The following is a 17,849-nucleotide window of genomic DNA, read 5'->3' as shown; positions in this document are numbered from 1 at the left end:
GACTTATTATTATAATATGTGAGATTAGTGTAGACTTGTCTGATCATGTTATTTAACCAACAGCAAAAATAGGGCCAAGGAACAAAGATGCTCAAGATTACCTGGGACCCAATGGCAAAGCCAATTATAAGGATGTGACCTCACATGTCCTCACTAACAACTATGTCTAAGAATGATATTTATCAGAATGAAGTCTCTTGGGCACTCAGATGAAACTGATGACACGCCCAAGTGAAAAGGTTTTTTTTTTCTTGTTTTCAGCTTGAAGGCTATAGGTCAGTGGTTCTCAAACTTTCGTGTCTATAACAGTCTTACCTGGGGAGCTTGCTAAAAATATAGTTGCTGGGCCCCATTTCATATCTATGCCAGAATTACTGGGGTGGGGGGCTTGGGCTGCTGTATTATTAACAAACTCTTGAGATGATGTCATTCCATTCCAATTCCACTTCTCCCTGTTCTTCATTACAGTCTCTTTCCCATTCTCCATTTTCTACTCTCTTTTCCATTGTCCATTCTCCACACCCAGCTTCAAATTGCTAAACTAGGGAAAGACATCAACACAAAGTCTCCCGAGGTCCCCATCTCCTCACTTAGGTACAAGGGTAGCTCCGTAGGGTGGCCAACAACAACAAAAACTAAGTAGAGGGACTTCCCTGGTGGCTCAGTGGTTAAGAATCTGCCTGCCAATGCAGGGGACACGGGTTCAAGCCCTGGTCCGGCAAGATCCCACATGCCGCAGAACAACTAATCCCATGCGCCACAACTACTGCCTGTGCTCTAGACCCCGCGAGCCACAGCTACTGAGCCCCTGTGCTGCAACTATTGAAGCCCACACGCCTAGAGCCCGTGCTTTCACAACAAGAGAAGCCACCGTAATGAGAAGCCTGCGCACTGCATTGAAGAGTAGCCCCCGCTCGCTGCAACTAGAGAAAACCTGCGCACAGCAACCAAGACGCAATGCAGCCTAAAATAAAATAAATTAATTTTTTAAAAAACTTAGAAAAAACAACCTAAGTAGAAGAGCATAGGCACCAAATGCTGGTAGTCTACATTAGCAGGTAGACCAAACAGATGATATGGCAGTTAAGGGATACAAAGAATAATAATAATTGCCCTTCATATTTATTGGGGCAAGAACTTTAATGTACGTCATTATCTGTCCTTGTGCTCCATAACAGCTTTGCAAGTAACAGTAATCTCATTTGACTGATGTATAAACAAAGGCTCAGAGAAGTCAAATGAATAACCCGAGGTAACTGCTAGTTAGTGGCAGGCCAGCAATTCAAACCCAGGTCTTCTGACTCTTATGCAGCATCTCACACAAATATATAGCATTCTATCGTTTTTCACAGAAACATTTAATATACTTAATCCATCAACTTTAAAAATAAAGAATAAAAAATATAAAATGTATCCAACATACAAAACACAAGTAGACTTCAGTTCCATGTAAGTGACATTTGCTTCCTTCTGAACCAATCGTGCAAAAGTTGTCATAATTTTACAGTGGTTTATGTGATTAATTGATTAAGGTCTTTCTCCCCCACTACACCCAAATGGACCATGTCCATATTTATCTAACACATAGTAGGTGATCAATAGGTACTTAATGAATGAATGCATAATCCACTGGTGTTGATTACAGCTAGAAGGGAGTGAATTTAGGCACTACGTGAATTTAGCCTTTTTGGTTAGGCAGGAGCAGAAATGTTAGCGGTATCTTACACAAAAACACTGAAGATGGGGAAAAAATTACTTTTTAGTTGCTGGATAGGATGAACTTGCTTGTACTAGACATAGTGATTTGAGCTCAAGGACAGGGCTAATCTAACCAGAGCAGATGCAGTTGCTAAATGGTTGTTTACAGGGTAGTGAAAGTCAAGAGACTGTATCAATTCTACAAAAAAAGAATGAGGGAAGTTTCTTAATGTGTGGTCCTCAACAGATTGGCATCAGACTATCTGGGCAGTTTAAGAAGGCAGATTCCTGGACCCAAACCTTCAGAATCCTCCAGGTGCCAAAGAATCTGCATTTTTAACAAACTTCCAAAGTTTAAGACTGGCTGGACTGGAAGGGGGTGGGGGTCTAGGACTCTGTCTAGGGAGAAGCCTGCATTTAAAAAGAGAAGAAGAGAAACCTACAAAAGAGACTGAAATAGCAGCCAGGGAGCCAGAGTCAGAGTCCATGTTACAAGACAAGGAAGGTGAAAGTTTCAGAACAAGTAAATGGCCTAAAGTGTCAAATGTAACAGAGACGTCAAGAATGAAGACGGAGAAAAGTTGTGAAGATGGGATCCAGATTTTTCTGGATCTGGACCTGTCTTTTAAGACCCAACTCAAAACATTTCCTCCCCAGGGATGTATTTCCTGCTCCACTGGACAGAGTCCACCAAACTTTGCCGTATGTAATTCTATTATAGCATTTCACCTATTGCACTGAAATTCTGTTTTTCTTTCTTATTAGAAATACCTGTTTTTCTTTCTCATTAGACTGAGAATTCCTTGAAGGCAGGAGCCGTGTCTTACTCCTTTTCAAATGTCCAATGTCTGGCATAATACCTGGCATACAGAAAATATCTGCAAATGTCTGCCGAATGAGTGATGGGAGAGCAATGGGAGGGAAAGAACACAGTCTGGCAGTGAAGGTAGAGTCTAGCACTGAAGGTAAATGAGAGCAGGGCAATTGATGCTGCTGGAGCAGAAAATAAGTAGGGAATCAGTTCCTCCAGAGTACAGAAAAGATGTGATTAAAGCCACAGCTTTAGCTTTAAAAAGCAGAAAGGACAATTCTCTCTCTGAATCTTGAAGGAAGCCAGAGAGGATGGGTGTACAAGATAAAGTAGCTTAGCTCAGATGGCCCTACTCTAAATAAGTCAGGAAGTTAAAGACTTTGCTGAGAGTGAGGTACAAAAAAAAGCAGGATCTAGGGCCTGAAGCAAAAAGTGAAAGGAAAAGGAAGAGTGTTGGTGGAAGTGTGCTGGTGAATCAATAAGAGATGAAGAGATCCAATGCTCTATCCTCAGGCATTGTTAAGAGCACGTTATCACAATCTGACTCCTTTCTGTAGCCCTTGAAATAACAGGCTGCATGTATCAGTCATGCTAACTGGAACTGGCTACCAGACCTGGGACCTGAAACTAACTGGAGTCACTGATCTCTTCCTCTCCTGAACTCTCCCTGCACTTCCTTTCCACCGCAAATGCACGTGCTGCAGTCCATCCTCTATAGTAGCTATTTGTCTTTTCCTTGTTAGACTGTAAATAGTTGAGGGCAAAGGCTGTGTCTTATTCACTGTTGCATTGTACCTTAGCATAGTGCTTTGTACATAATAGAGGATGTCTGTACCAGGCACACACCTAATATAGCATTTATCACATCATACTGTGTTTGTTTGCTTGTCTGTCTCCCTTTTTAGACCATGAGCTCAAGGTCAGGGATTGAGTTGATCTATGTCTCTCTTGTGTTTGGAACTTAGCAGCTGTGCAGATGTTTATTCAATCAAATTTTGTTAGAAGGAATGCATGGATGAGAGAATGAATAAAAGAGAGTAAAATATGGGGATTTGTGAAGAAATCTAAAAAGATGACATACTGCACAGGCACTAAATTTTGTCAATTACACAATCTTCAGTCTCATCCTGACATCAGTAAGTGTGTAAAGTTGGTGGAAAATGATGCTGGGCCTGGGGGGAGGACCTGTTTTCAAACACACTGTGAATATTTGGAATACACATTCTGGATCTTCTTATGTAAATTTCCAGCCACTCCCTTTCAAGGGTACAGGGCCTGGGTGAAAGGGCTAAGGGTGCTGCTTTATCCACCCTTATTAGGTACCTGTTCGTATGGGATACAAGGTTACATCAAACATGGTTACTGTTCCCTTGAGGATTACAATTTAATGTTGTCATTGCAGTGAAAAATAAAAAGAATGATGAAGCAGCATAGAAACAGCAGTGGATCAAAACAATGAAAATCCACTGCTTTCCCCCGCCCCCTTTTTTTTTTACAGGAAAAATAGCTACTTGAAGGGCATCTTTAAAATTTCATTGGTTTGTTAGGAACTTCTTTTCTTTTCTTTTAAACCACTGGCTAGCAGTCTGTGAGCCCAGTAGAAAATAACAAAAGCTGACCCTTACATAGGGCATACTATGTGCCCAAGCGTTATTCTATGTGATTTACATATATTAACTCATTTCTCTTAACAATCCTATGAGATGGACACCACTGTGATCTCCATTTTGGATATGCTGAAACTGAGGGACAGAGGTAATGCAACGTGCTCAAGGTCATAGAGCTAGAAGTGGGGGAGCTGAGATTCAAACCCACACAATCTGGCTTCATACATCAGAGGAAAGCGCTCAGTTTAGGTGTCAGGTTTACTTGTGTGAAATATGAAGAAAATCACTTATCTTTTCTGATTATGAAAAATCTCAGAATTTATACAGGGCCTGTTATACGCCAGGGACGCTAATACACGGTTTACTGGCATTATCTCATTTCTTCCTCACAATAAACCCGTGAGATACTATTTTTATCCCCATTTTAAAGACACAAATTTAAGGCACGGAGATGAAAAATTATTCACCCAAAGATTGAAATCCAGGCAGACTGACTCCACTACGAGCTTCTCAGTCTTTCCTGGCAGTAAAACGAGAGAACGGGGGACCTCAAAGGGATGCCACGAGAGTACAATGAAATAATGGATATGAAAAGGCCTCGGTGAACAAGTGCAAGGGATAAGGCCTACCCACTTGAATCACTGTTGAAAACTGGTTACCCGGGGCCTCTGGCCAACGGTTTCTAGTCCCAACCCAGCCCCTTCTCCGCCCAACCCACAGCGATATCTTTGAATCTCTTTCTCTATCTCCTCCGATCCTGCCCCCAAACACTTGGCTGAGCGGCGGACCGGAGAATAGAAGGTACGCGCGCGAGCAGGAGGCGGGGCCTGCCGCCCCGATCCGTACCGGGGATGGCTTCTGCACATGCGTTGTGGCTCTACGGCTTCAGCTGCCTCCTCGCTGCAGCCAATCAGGGCCCGCGGCGCGCTCGAGACGTATTAACGCTATGTGAGTCGTTGCGTGCGAGGGGGGCGACGTAAGGGCGCTCCGCGAGCCCGTCTGTTCTCGAATGAAAGGAAACAACCTCCGGCGACAGAACCCCGCTCGCAGGCGCTGCCGGAGAACCAAGACCGAGTTCTTTCTCTTTCCCCTCATTGGCGCTTCTCCCCTGCCGTTCGCCTCTGGGCCCCGCCGGTGAGTCCCCACGGTACCTTGGGGCCCCCCATTCTCTGCCCGGCGGGAGAAGACAAGGAGGATGGCGGTGGCCAGGCCGCCGCCCCTGCCCGTTGTTAAGGGGGACTCTTGGTGGTCTCGCTTTATTGTCAGGGACCCCAGAAGCGCCGCTCATTGAAGGCGCTTGGCAGAGAGGCTGCTGAGAAAAGTGCTTCGGAGGAGCCAAGGGAGAGGTTAGGCTTAAGCCTAGACTTCGGGGGAGGGGGCGCAACATTTAAGGAGGACAAAATACCGGGAATTTTTAGCCTTTGCCATCGCTTAGGACATATTTGGGAAGGAGGGAGACTCCCAGTTTGGGAAGAGTGAGAGGAAGAATTGTTAGGATGGCAAGAAGGGTAACCTTACGGAATGAGGAAAAACTCCGGGGTGGGGGGAATTAGGGGTGAAACTGAGATAGGAAACGAAGACTATTAGAGGACGAACTCCTGGCGGGAGGAGGGTTAAAGAAAGTGGTAGGGTGATATTTTCCTGGATCCAGGAGGATTGGAAAAGGACAATTAGGGGACCCTGACTTTACGACCGAAAGGAACCTGCTAAAGTGCTTTATTGGAAGATAGTTTTGCGAGTTTATCTAGCGCTTGATTAGAGGGAGATCTTGGAGTCTACTGTGTATTGAGGAATAAATAACGGAGAGGCTCCGGTACGTTATGTGTACCATCCTTTATTATATGGACGAGCAGCACGGCATTCTTTTGAAATTTCTTCGTTTCGATATTCTGCGTGGAAGTTGAAAAATCCTTTAATTTCGAAAAACCTTTTCTTTTTATCGGCTTACTACGTAATATCAGGTCTTATTCATACAGTTCAAATTCTTTCTCTACCCTTGGGTTTGAAACAACTGGAAAATTCCTTTAGTTTCCTTTTGAATAACCGCAAAAAGCAGTGCGAAGCATGTAATAATATCGTGCAACCAAATTCAGGTGCCCTTCCGGTTCATCTCTTATTCGTTTATTTCTCTCCAGTGTAACTTTCCTGACAGAAATACTGCTTCTTGGATCGTTTATATATTTTGATCTGTATATTTCAACTTCCTTGCGTGTGGAATTGTTTGATCTTCCGGAACTGCAGTTTTTGTTTTGTTTTGTTTTTCCGTGAAAATGGTCTTTCAGATATCAGACACTGAATGAGCTCTCGAGTTGGTTCTTGAATGCTCTCCTTGATGTTTCAGGTTATTTCCACATTGGTGCTTTAAAGCATCTTGGAAAATCTGAAATGCACTGATTGCTTCAGCCTAACTAATCGGGTTTTTATATTTTTTCGGACATGTAAATTATGTTTCTCACGCTGTTATCTTTGCCTCTTTATTTCTGCTTTATAACATTATCCATAATGCTATGTTTCTTTTAAGGAAAAGGTTTCATTGTTGGGTGGAAGCATCAAAGTTTGATCTCCCCATGCCCTGAAAAACCTTTTAGACTAAAATTAAAATGCCATATACTGTATGGATCATTATGAACCCCTTAATATTGGTCCTTGGAATGCCCTTATTCTCCTCAAGTAGAGACCACAAATGTGACAGCGTTAGATAAAAATCTGCATTTTTATGATGAAGACATTTTTACTAGGAGTCATTGTTTCCATGATGTTCTCCACTTCATGTTTTACAAGGAGGCTGTAAAAAAAATTAGCAAGATATGCACAGATGCATTATTTGAATTTTAGTGGAAAAATCCATTTACTCATTGCACGTTGGGGAAAGTTTTTAATTGGTTTGGTGCACTTTTATGTGCGTTTCTGTTCACTTTACAAATTATATTTAAACTGATTACAGGAAAAATACACTAGAGTATTTTTGAATGCAAAATAAAGTGTACCTTTTTTTCTCTTTTAGATTTTGGGGTCTTTGATACCTAGAAAAGTAGGTTCTCAAAATTAGGATGAGAAATTTACCTGTTTATAAATGGAAAGAGGCAGGATTCAATATGGGTAGAATTTTGGGGACACCATTTTCAGAATTAATTTTAAGAATAAAAAGTGATGTTCTAATCTAGGAATTTACTTTGTCTTAAGCTGTTTTTATAGCTTATGCTAAGGTTGTACAGAAATTACACATTAAGACGTCTGTATAGATTGGATTCATAATGTGCCATCCTTTCAGCTGGCCAAGGATGACCAGGAGAAATGCTGAATACATTACAGTGCTTTCAGAGTGCTTACTGTTCATTGCACAGTAGTAAAGAAAGCTAATTTAGAACTCAAGTAGCAAATTCTGGAGCTATTTATGAATTTTGATGTTTTGCATATTTAATTCTAAAGATGTTGGCAGCTACATTCTTGATAAAGCAACTGAACACATATTTGCCTGAGCAAATGCAAACACACTTCCCCTTTTGTTTCTTTTGTTTCTCTGTTATGTTCTTTTTTTTTTTTCTTTAATCCTAAAAGTATTTGCTGCCTGTTTTCAATCAGTTTCACGGTTTATAGCCAGTGCTATGAATACAGTACTGTTGTAAAGTATCCGATGCCATTTGGAAGAGTGAAGTATTTAAAATTGTAAATAGCCTTAAGAGTTTGTTAAACCCATCAATGCAGAGACTGTCAGGGCCTTTGAAGTTTCATTAAAGAGAAAAACCTAGATGTAAATTGCTGAGAAGACCTGTTTCTTTGTGACTTCGTGTTCAGTTTTAAGTATTTGCATTGTTACATTGTAAAGCACTGAATGGTTTGCAGCTACCACCTTGCTGGCTTCCAACTGCTCCTGTTCTTGTTGGTGAGCAAGTGCTTCTCAGAAAGAAACAGTGTAGTGTTAGTGAGTCCATTTTTTCAACATATTTTGAAAATGTTCAAATGTATGGAGGAATGGAAAGAATTTAGTAAATGTTAACACAAAAATTTGAGATTTTATTGACTGTAATGTGTGTTGTGGTAACCTGGGTCCTGAACTGCTTAGTTATGTTGATTTGGGAAACCTCCACAATTCAAATAACTGATTCTACATTTGTTTATAGTCTTCTGAAGAATCCATGTTGAGATTGATGATCTAAATCTGAAACCTTCCATGTTAGAGCTTTTCTTCCCTTTTTTTGTTTGACTATACTACCTATAGTTATAATTTGACTAAATTTAAGGCTCATTCAGAAAAATTTTCCTTTCTTTATACAGTATTACTAATTAAGGTATGAAAGTTACTACATTTAGAACACGACTGTCAGTTTGTAACTTTAATAAGCATATTTTTGGAGTAACTCTCAGAGTCAGGTAATACAGTTGTTCTTATAAATGATTGGTTCCTAAAGTCTGCGTTTTTGAATAGACTGGTGTAAAGCTGAATGTTTTCCTTACTTGCAAAAGGAATACAATAGCAAAAACTAATAAAGATGTATACGTGGTTTTTTTAAACTTGAAAATAATTCAACTTTTAAAAATAAGTGTTCCAAAGTCATGGTTATGTAAATTCATTTCTCATTTGTTGGATTATCAATATGTGAGCTTTAAGGAGTTGTGCAGTTACAGAATTCTGTTCACCCTGGATATTGTGTAGTTCTCTTATTAGTTTTTGCTCTGCTCTTAGATGTATAATTCTTTGTCTCCTTGAAGGGGCACCTAGCTAGCTATACATGAAAAATGTTTTTCATTAATTATGTCAGCAGATGACTATTTTAATATCATACACTGTTCGTGTTTTATGTATCCATGCAGAAATAGTTCTAATTATTTCACATGTCCCTTAATTTGAGAGCAGTTTGATTTTTCTCAGTACTTCATTAACTTATCTTTATGCATATGCTGTACATTTTTTAAAATTACAGAGGTTTGAATATTAATTTGTCTATACTAAATAGCTATTTTTAAATGCATATATTAAGACCTAGGTCAAATATTAAGCAATTTATATTACTGTGTAAACTGATTTTTAAAACAAAATTAACCATTTTGTTGCCCTTCTTATTCTCTGTAGCATTTCTTGAGACATAAAGTGGCATTCTAAAGGCAATTTAAAAATCATGTCAAGCTCAGTTGAACAGAAAAAAGGGCCTACAAGACAGCGCAAATGTGGCTTTTGTAAGTCAAATAGAGACAAGGAATGTGGACAGTTACTAATATCTGAAAACCAGAAGGTGGCAGCACACCATAAGTGCATGGTAAGTATGCCCGCAGCAACCAAGAGATCTGAAACCATGAGAATCTTAATAATGAATATTCCTGATTACTAAACAAAACAAAACAGCAAAACCAGTTAAACTTCTAAGAAATGGTTTCTCCCTAATGCTATGCCATTTTTACTTGAATATTTCCTTTTAAATTTAGCATCTTATTCACTGTTTCACTGTAATTTCTTTATATATGAACCTTAATTTTTTTTAAATGTAATTTATAGCTCTTTTCATCTGCTTTGGTATCATCACACTCTGATAACGAAAGTCTTGGTGGATTTTCTATTGAAGATGTCCAAAAGGAAATTAAAAGAGGCACGAAGCTGGTAAGTTGGTATTTCTGCCTCTTGAGAATAAAACTTACTTTAAGCTCATTAAGGAGGAAATTGCTTATTTTAGAGTGTATCGTGTTATTAACTGAGTGTAATTTTTTTAATTCCAGTCTTATTTTTTTTCCCCAAATCAGCAAATTGCAAGGCTAGGTTTAACTTATTTGTCAATCAGTGAAAAAGGAGTGAATCAATATGTATATTCATTTTTTTTCTTTTCAAAAAGAATTAAAATCTTCTTGGAGGCCATGTTGACTTACAAAACAAGCAGTTTGCTTAATTTGAATATTTCATGTGTTAAAGTCTTCATTCACGTATATTTTGATAATTAAAATTCTGAAATGTTTTCATTTTCCATTAATAAAGTAATTGTGATCATTACAAATGAAGATGACAGAACCCTTTCAACAGGAAAATGTTAGTAGTTGCTGCACAACGTATTTTACCATGGTTCAGCTATACAACACAGCATTTCTGACTTTGGATAACTTTTGGTGAATCTTACAGTTTTTCTGAAGCTGTGCTAAGTGTAATGTTCCTACAGTTGTCTTCACTACCAAGTAACCAGTTTGGCAAGATACTGTATTGCTCTGTTGGAGAGGTAGTGTCGTCTCTGTTGCTATTTAATACATTATGGTTTACATTGAGACAGTGTCTTCTCATTTGGTTATTTTTCTCCTCTGAGCTCTTTATTGAAATTACATCTGTAAATGTACCTTCAGTAGCTCCACTATCAAGTGTTTCATTATTTTAAAGATGGGTTTGGCAGAACATATATCTATGTTCCTAGGCACTAAGTAATCTCATATTTCGTAAAGAATCTAATGGGAAAGGGGGGGCTATCATTTTTTTTTTTTTTTTTGCGGTACGTGGGCCTCTCACTGTTGTGGCCTCTCCCGTTGCGGAGCACAGGCTCCGGACACGCAAGCTCAGCGGCCACGGCTCATGGGCCCAGCCGCTCCGCGGCATGTGGGATCTTCCCGGACCGGGGCACAAACCCGTGTCCCCTGCATCGGCAGGCGGACTCTCAACCACTGTGCCACCAGGGAAGCCCGGGGGCTATCATTTTGATGTCAGGAATAATCTATTTTGAAAAGTAGTCAGTTTTCTAGTATTAGTTGAAAAAAAAGAGAAAAGCAATCTGAAGAAGTTCAAAGATAACATTTGAGATTTGTTTTAAGGATAAATAGTCTCAAACCCTAGAATCAGTATTGGCACAAATGGGAATTCAGAGGTCAGACAGTTTTTGTTGTAGTGAGACCTTAACTGTGAAAATGTTTATATTCCCCACCCTCAAAACTGTAGATAGCAATAGAATGCTGCATTTTTTTAAAAATGAGTTTTTTTTTAATTTGGTGGTTTTAGATTTCTTCATGTTACTGTGGCTTGCTGAGTTTTGAGAACCAGAGCAGTTATGTTTTTATTTCCTAGTCCTTAAAAACAACTTTGGGTACAAAGAAAGAATACTATTTACTTGAAGCTAGTTGTACTGTAACCCTTATCACCCCATTATTTATTCCTTGGCATTATGAATATTCCTGGAAAATGCATCTACATCCTGACTTGTTAGCATTTTTGTTATTTGACATGGCTGCTCTAGTCAGAACAGAAGCAGTTTTGGTCCCTGGTGTTACTGTGTTATTAACAAATGCAGTGCCTAGTTTTATATGAAGCAGCAGCATACATCTGGCAGTATTGCTGAATTCAATGGAGATTTAATTTATTTGTACCTGTTTGTGCAGAAAGCATCAGAACTTTGTACAGATTTCACTATTATAAATGGTTTTGATTAATTTTTAATGGTATGGTGTAGGGAGTTAATTTTTTTGCCCAAGTGTAGTGAGTTATAAATAACTAAGCTTGTTCCTTGATCTAGGGAGTAGAACAGTATTGGAGGTTAAGACCACAAGCTTTAGTAACTAACTAGCTGGGTGACCCTGGGCAAGTTGATTTACTTCTCTACACCATGTTTTCTTCGCCTGCCAAAAGGAGATAACGGTAGTACTTGCCTTCCAGGGATATTGTGAGAATCAAAAAAGAGACGATACAGGATTTAGCATGGTACCTGGTACATGGTTAAGACTTGATAAATGGTAGCCCCTGTTGTAGTTATTGTTCGTAAGTAATAATAAGATCCTGCTAATATTGTTGTAGGCTAATGAAAAGGATGCTGGGCTGGGAATTCTCGAGGCCTGTTTTTAAATAACTGCCACTGACACATTATATAACTTAGGACAAGTCACCAACAGTAAACGGATAATGCTGTATCACTGCTTACTAAACAGTGATGTTGCATAACTAAAGAGTGCTATAAGAGATATAAAGAGTTACCTTAGGAAAGGTGTGGGTTTTTTCTTTTTTCTTTTCTTTTTTGGCTGTGCCGCATGACTCGTGGGATCTTAGTTCCCCGACCAGGGATTGAACCTGCGCCCTTGGCAGTGAAAGCATGGAGTTTTAGCTAGTGGACCACCAGGGAATTCCCTTAGGAAAGGTGTTTTGTAGCCATTTTGAGGCTGTGGGCATCCAGCATTGAGGAATAGTGGCAGAAGGAGAGAACTTTTGAGCCAGGTATATAATTTTGCTCCCTTTCCTTCTCTTAAAATGTCAGAATTTAAATAATTTACATAGGGGCTAGGACTGGAGTAGCATTTGTATGTTTAATTTTGAAATAATTTTTTTTTTCTTTTTTTTTTTTTTTTTTTTTTTTTTTGGTGGTACGCGGGCCTCTCACTGTCGTGGCCTCTCCCGTTACGGAGCACAGGCTCCGGACGCGCAGGCTCAGCGGCCATGGCTCACGGGCCCAGCCACTCCGCGGCATGTGGGATCTTCCCAGACCGGGGCACGAACCCATGTCCCCTGCATCGGCAGGCGGACTCTCAACCACTGCGCCACCAGGGAAGCCCAATTTTGAAATAATTTTTAAGTCACCTTTTAACCTTTAGTTTTGTCCCTTCCATTACATCATTTTTACGTGAAATACTATCAAGTAACCAAAATTCCAGATTTTGGTTTTCTTATTTACTTTTCCCTTTGTAGATTTGTCTAAGCAATAAAAGGGCCATAAATCAAATAGAAAGGGAGAAAAAAAGTGAAGAGTTTCATGTAAGTAGGTAAGCTACGTGTAAACTAGATAATCAGTTTCCATAATTGACTTTTTAAGGCATTTTATCCTGTGAGTCTGCCCTGGCTCCTGTTCATCTAGATTTTAGGTGAAAAGTGGGTCATGAATTCCCGTTGAAAATAATGAAAAACAGGAGTGCTGGTCCATGGGTGCTTTTAAGACAGGTTCCAGTCTGTATCTCGTGCTGGCTCCAGAGGTTCTCACTTGCCCCAAAGAAAAGTATAAAGAGAAGAGTCTGGGGTTTGAGGTGAAAGTATATAGGCGGCCAGATGGGTCAGAGTCTTGAGAGGATGGGAATTCACAGTAGAGCAGGAGGTATGGGTGGCAAGTGTGTTCTTGCTGCCATAGGCCATTTTCCAAGATTTTCATGTCAGCCACAAGGATCAGGGAGGAAAGCCATTCCACACGAACATATTCATCTCTTTTACATCACCTTTAAGCACCAAGATGGACCAGGAGACATTTGCCAGCCTACTAAGGTTTTTATAATTTGAGACTCTGTTTTTGCAATTAAGACAGATTTTTTTTTTCCAGAATGGTTTCTAGTTCCTCTTGAATTCATATGTGGAGACACCACATCTGTACCATCTACGCTTATTCTCCAGCCATCTAGCCAAGAAATGCAAATTTCCAAGTAAGATTATGAGTTATCGTTGCCGTTTTCATTTGTTTAAGGAGACACTTGAGTATATTTGAAGAACATACTCTTGCTGGATGAAACTAGGTGGTGAGATCATTAAGAGTATCTACATCGGGGGAATTCCCTGGCAGTCCAGTGGTTAGGACTCGGCACTTTCACTGCTGGGACCAGGGTTCAATCCCTGGTCAGGGAACTAAGATCCCACCAAAAAAAAAAAAAGGAAAAGAAAAGAAAAAGAGTATCCACATCAGATAGTTACTGTTAAAATTGGTACCTATGTCACATATATCACAGACTCTAGGAACAGAAGGAGTTGAGAGGCCATTTAGTTCACTTTCCTTCCCCTTAGGCAAGATTACCTAAAAGCCATGTAACATAGATTTTTTTGTCTATCTTATTTTAAATATATCAAGAAATTGTGATTCTACCCAAGCAACCTGAAACAGGACCAGTATTATATAACACTCTTCACAGTTGCGAAATTCATCCTCCTGTATAACTCAAGTATCTCACTTAAGTTAGAGTCATTTATTCTAGGTCTGCCTCTTTCCATTAAAAGAAATATTTGGTTTTTTCTATATTAAAAATGAAAAGTCCTTCATAAACTTGATGACTATCCTCAGGTCATTCCTAAACTTTCCCTTTTTCAAACTAAATTTTACTCACATGTCTTAAGAAGTCCTTTGAACATTTTTCCTGCTTTTTTCAGTAGCAGAAATAGCTAACATTTATTGAACACTTAATATGTGCTAGGAACTGGGCTAAGTACTTTAAATACATGAACCTTTTTAATCCTTACAGTCATATTGTGAGATAGGAAGGTATTCATTCTCACTTTACAGATCAGGAAACTGAGGCTCAGAGAAGTAACCTGACTATGGTCATATAGCTAGTAAGTGGCAGAGCTGGAATTTGAATCCAGGGCCAGTTAACTCCAAAGCCAGAACTCTTAATCTCCAAAGCCAGAACTCTTACTCTCTAGGTTATACTAGACTGCCTTTTAAGCTACCTAACCAAAAATCACATTTTAAAAAATGTAATGATTAGAGCTTAGAAGTTTTCTAATAAAGATGGAAATAGTACTGAACTTAGGACATAATCAGACTCCTATTAATATATTCTGTTAATAGCATTGTTTTGGGGACAAAAATCCTACATACATACTATGTAAGAATATGCCAAGTCTCTATTGCCCTCAAGATACTTTTTGTAGCCTCTGAAAATAAAAAGACAAATTTTACATAGTGTTTAGTTTATTTACTCAGTACCAGTAGAGTGCTTGGCACCCCAAACAGGGTGTCTCATTTTGAGAGTTCATGATCTAGATATTGGGCATGCCATGAATCTGCATACATGACAGTTTATAGATACACCTTTTTATTCTGTGCGGGAGGGATCTTGCCAATTTAGGTGGTTAAGACTACTTCCTAGAGATGGTAAGTTTAAAAAAAAAAGGATGAGTCCATGAAATAGGTTAACTATAACAGAATGGGTCATTGAGACTGGCAGTAATGGATTAGAATTGAGAAAGGTGGGATGATTACAGGGTCTTCAAACATTAGCAGGAATTTCAACTTAGATAGGAGGGGTAAAGCAGGATTTTTCAGGAGACAGGTGATACACAGTAGTCATTGTGGAGGATGAAGTATAATAATGGCAGCATATTTGTCTGCTGTACATAGATGTCCTGCAGGCATCTTAAACTCAACCAGTATTTATCATCTCCCTACCCTGAAACCAGATTCTCTTTCTGAATCATTTACCTTCAGTTCTTCCTTCTTCCACATCAGTCACATCGATTCTACTTCTGGGATGTCTCAGCCCTCTTGTCTTTCTTACTGCGACCCTGTATCCAGTCTTCCTCTTCCCATCCTTCCAACATACTGCTGGTATTTACTTGATCTCTACTTTTATAACCTAGTATCACTCACTTCCTGACTCCAAACCTTTACTGATTCCTTACTGCCTACAAAATAATATCTGCCCTTCAGAAGTCGTACCTTAACCCACTTTTTCCATTCCTAATGTCATCCCCTCTCCTCTCGGTTTCCCAAGTATCCTCTGCTTGTCCCCATATCTGTGCATGTACAGATGTTATTCATCTCCTAGCTGCCTCTCAGAACTTCTGTCTGTTTCTGAGTCTAACTCAACCTTCACCTCTGTCATAGAGTTTAACAGTATGCATTGTACTTGTTACACGTGCGCAAGCCATTCTTCTCCACTGTGTTGTGAACTCTGGGAGAGCAGACTGTATTTTCTTTGCCCAGCATAGGATTAAGTGGGGGAAATGCATGGAAAACACTTAGCATGATGCTTGGCGTATCATTTGTGCTCAGTTATACTCTAGTAAGTGGGCACTCATTAACTGTTGGCTGAATTTGAAGGAGGGAAGGGCTTCAATTGGATGATAGTGTGAAGCTTAAATAATGGGCTAGGTGTAAATTGACCACGGAAGTAATAGTATAAGCATAAAATTCCTGTGTTTTGGTTAATCAGTGTTTTAGTGTTGTTTGCAGCTCTAGCAGTTTGAAGAGGAAGGAGAGAAATCTAGAGGGAAAAATCAGGTTGGTTATTTGTTCAGGATGGTGGAGAGCTGTGTATGCCTCAAACAAGGGCGTTTTCATGTTTCTTCAACCTTCACTCTACCAGTAGGGTGTTAAATTTTTGTTGTTTTCCTCAGGCATTGTATTCGTCAAGGCCTCCATCTAGATTCTAGAAATCATCTGTCTGTCCATTTATCAGATACTTAATTGGGTGCCTACTTTGTACCAAGCACAATGCTAGACACTTTGTATGCAATCATGAATAAATGTACTTTAGCCTTAGAAGTATGTAAAGAATGCCACAGGGGAGCTGGGAGAGAGGACCATAATTAATTTTACCTGAGAAGTCAAAAGACTTCATAGAAAGTGACATTTGAAGTGTGTTCCACTGGGAAAATGATGCTGTAGAACTCAAAGGGGGAAGAGTTTCAAGGAGGAGGAAGTACTTTTGACAAGTATTAAATGAATATTAAATGCCAGTGCTATTTAAAGTAGAGTGTGTGTGGCTTATTTGGCATTCAGTAAGGGTAAAATGGAGCACCCAAAGTGTATAGAACGCAACCACTGCTTACTACATACAAAGAAGCAGAAGATGCCAGGTAATTAATGGTGCTACCAAATCCTTAGAGCACTGGTACTTAACCAACTATTAAACCAGAAAGGGGTGTGGGTGGGTTGCAGATAGGTATTTTCTGAAAAAGATTCCCAAGTGATTTTTGATGAACACTTTCCGTTACGGACCATTGCCTTAGGACAGGGGTTGGGACACTTTGTGTAAAGGATCAGATAATAAATATTTAAGGCTTTGCTAGCCATATTGTTTCAGTTGCGGTCACAGACTATACACAAAGAAGTGAACATGTCTGTGTGCCAGTAAAACTTTATTTATGAAAACAGGTGATGGGCCGAATTGGGCTTGCAGGATCCTTGCCTTACAGTATTTTGGGGGAAAAACAGGTAAATTTTTTCCTGAAGATTTGTTCACTGGCTTCGTTGTCATCTGTGTAACTAAGTGTACATGCGTCATGAATGTATTTGTATAAATGTGAATTTTTCGAAAGCTCATTATGGCATGCAGATTAATTTAAATGTGCGCAGATACTTTACCTGTCGTTTATATAAAATGAACTTTGTTTTACTTTGGAGGTGATTAAGGAGAATGAATGTGAGGCCAAAGAGAAACTTCAGATCTAATGATGAAGAAAATCAGGTCTTTGACTATTACTGAATAAATTAATTTTTAAAAAATTCACAAATTTTTTTCCTTTGCCTTCATTGAATATTGATACTTCTTTGTAATTGAGAATACTGTAAATTTATGTCATTATATAATCACTTCTCGCTTATTTGTGCTAATGGAAGAGAACCCAAACCAGTAGTATAAAATAATCTATGTCTGGTTTTGGGGGGATGTCTTGGTACTTATTTGAGCATGGATTGTAGTTGGTGTTCTTCACAGATTAAGTATAGTAAGCAGCGTGGCACTTTAGAGTACCCTCAGCCTGAAAGACCTACATCTTAGAAGAGCTTAAACAAAAAGATCTGAGCTCAGAAAAACTCTGAATCTTTCAGATGAATAAAACAAACTTCAAAAGCTCCGATAAGATAATTTTATATTCCTCATAATGATGATTCATAAAGTTGGATGGAGTTGGAGTATGTGATATTGAGAGCTAGGTCAGGAGACTAGGTTAAGTAAGAGCTTGACAGGCTTACTTGCCCTCTGATTTCCAAGAGACTTCTGAAATTATTTATTCAGTAACTGCTTAGAATTATCTATTACTTTAGTAAAAAACAAGTGCTTTTCAGTAGCCCTGTTTTTTAGAAGCACTT

At 39.2% G+C, this 17,849-nt stretch overlaps 1 protein-coding gene across 6 annotated transcripts in view; it reads left to right on the top strand.

The window, feature by feature from the left end:
* Positions 1 to 5,059: 5,059 nt before the first annotated feature.
* The window catches only part of PHF6 (PHD finger protein 6), a 52,791-nt gene continuing 40,001 nt past the window's right edge, over positions 5,060 to 17,849 (top strand). For 2 of the 6 annotated variants that reach the window (XM_067723741.1, XM_067723738.1), the window contains exons 1-3: positions 5,061 to 5,250; positions 9,188 to 9,371; positions 9,608 to 9,709. In XM_067723741.1, the coding sequence (XP_067579842.1) occupies positions 9,234 to 9,371; positions 9,608 to 9,709 (240 nt within the window). In that variant the 5' untranslated portion in view covers positions 5,061 to 5,250; positions 9,188 to 9,233. Of the gene's footprint in view, positions 5,251 to 7,120; positions 7,148 to 9,187; positions 9,372 to 9,607; positions 9,710 to 17,849 lie in introns of all 6 variants that reach the window. The other 4 variants (XM_067723743.1, XM_067723742.1, XM_067723740.1 and 1 more) reach the window with 3 other exon arrangements.

Source organism: Pseudorca crassidens, chromosome X, assembly GCF_039906515.1.
Source record: "Pseudorca crassidens isolate mPseCra1 chromosome X, mPseCra1.hap1, whole genome shotgun sequence".
Taxonomy (NCBI): Eukaryota; Metazoa; Chordata; class Mammalia; order Artiodactyla; family Delphinidae; genus Pseudorca; species Pseudorca crassidens.
This window is presented reverse-complemented; position numbering and strand designations above follow the sequence as displayed.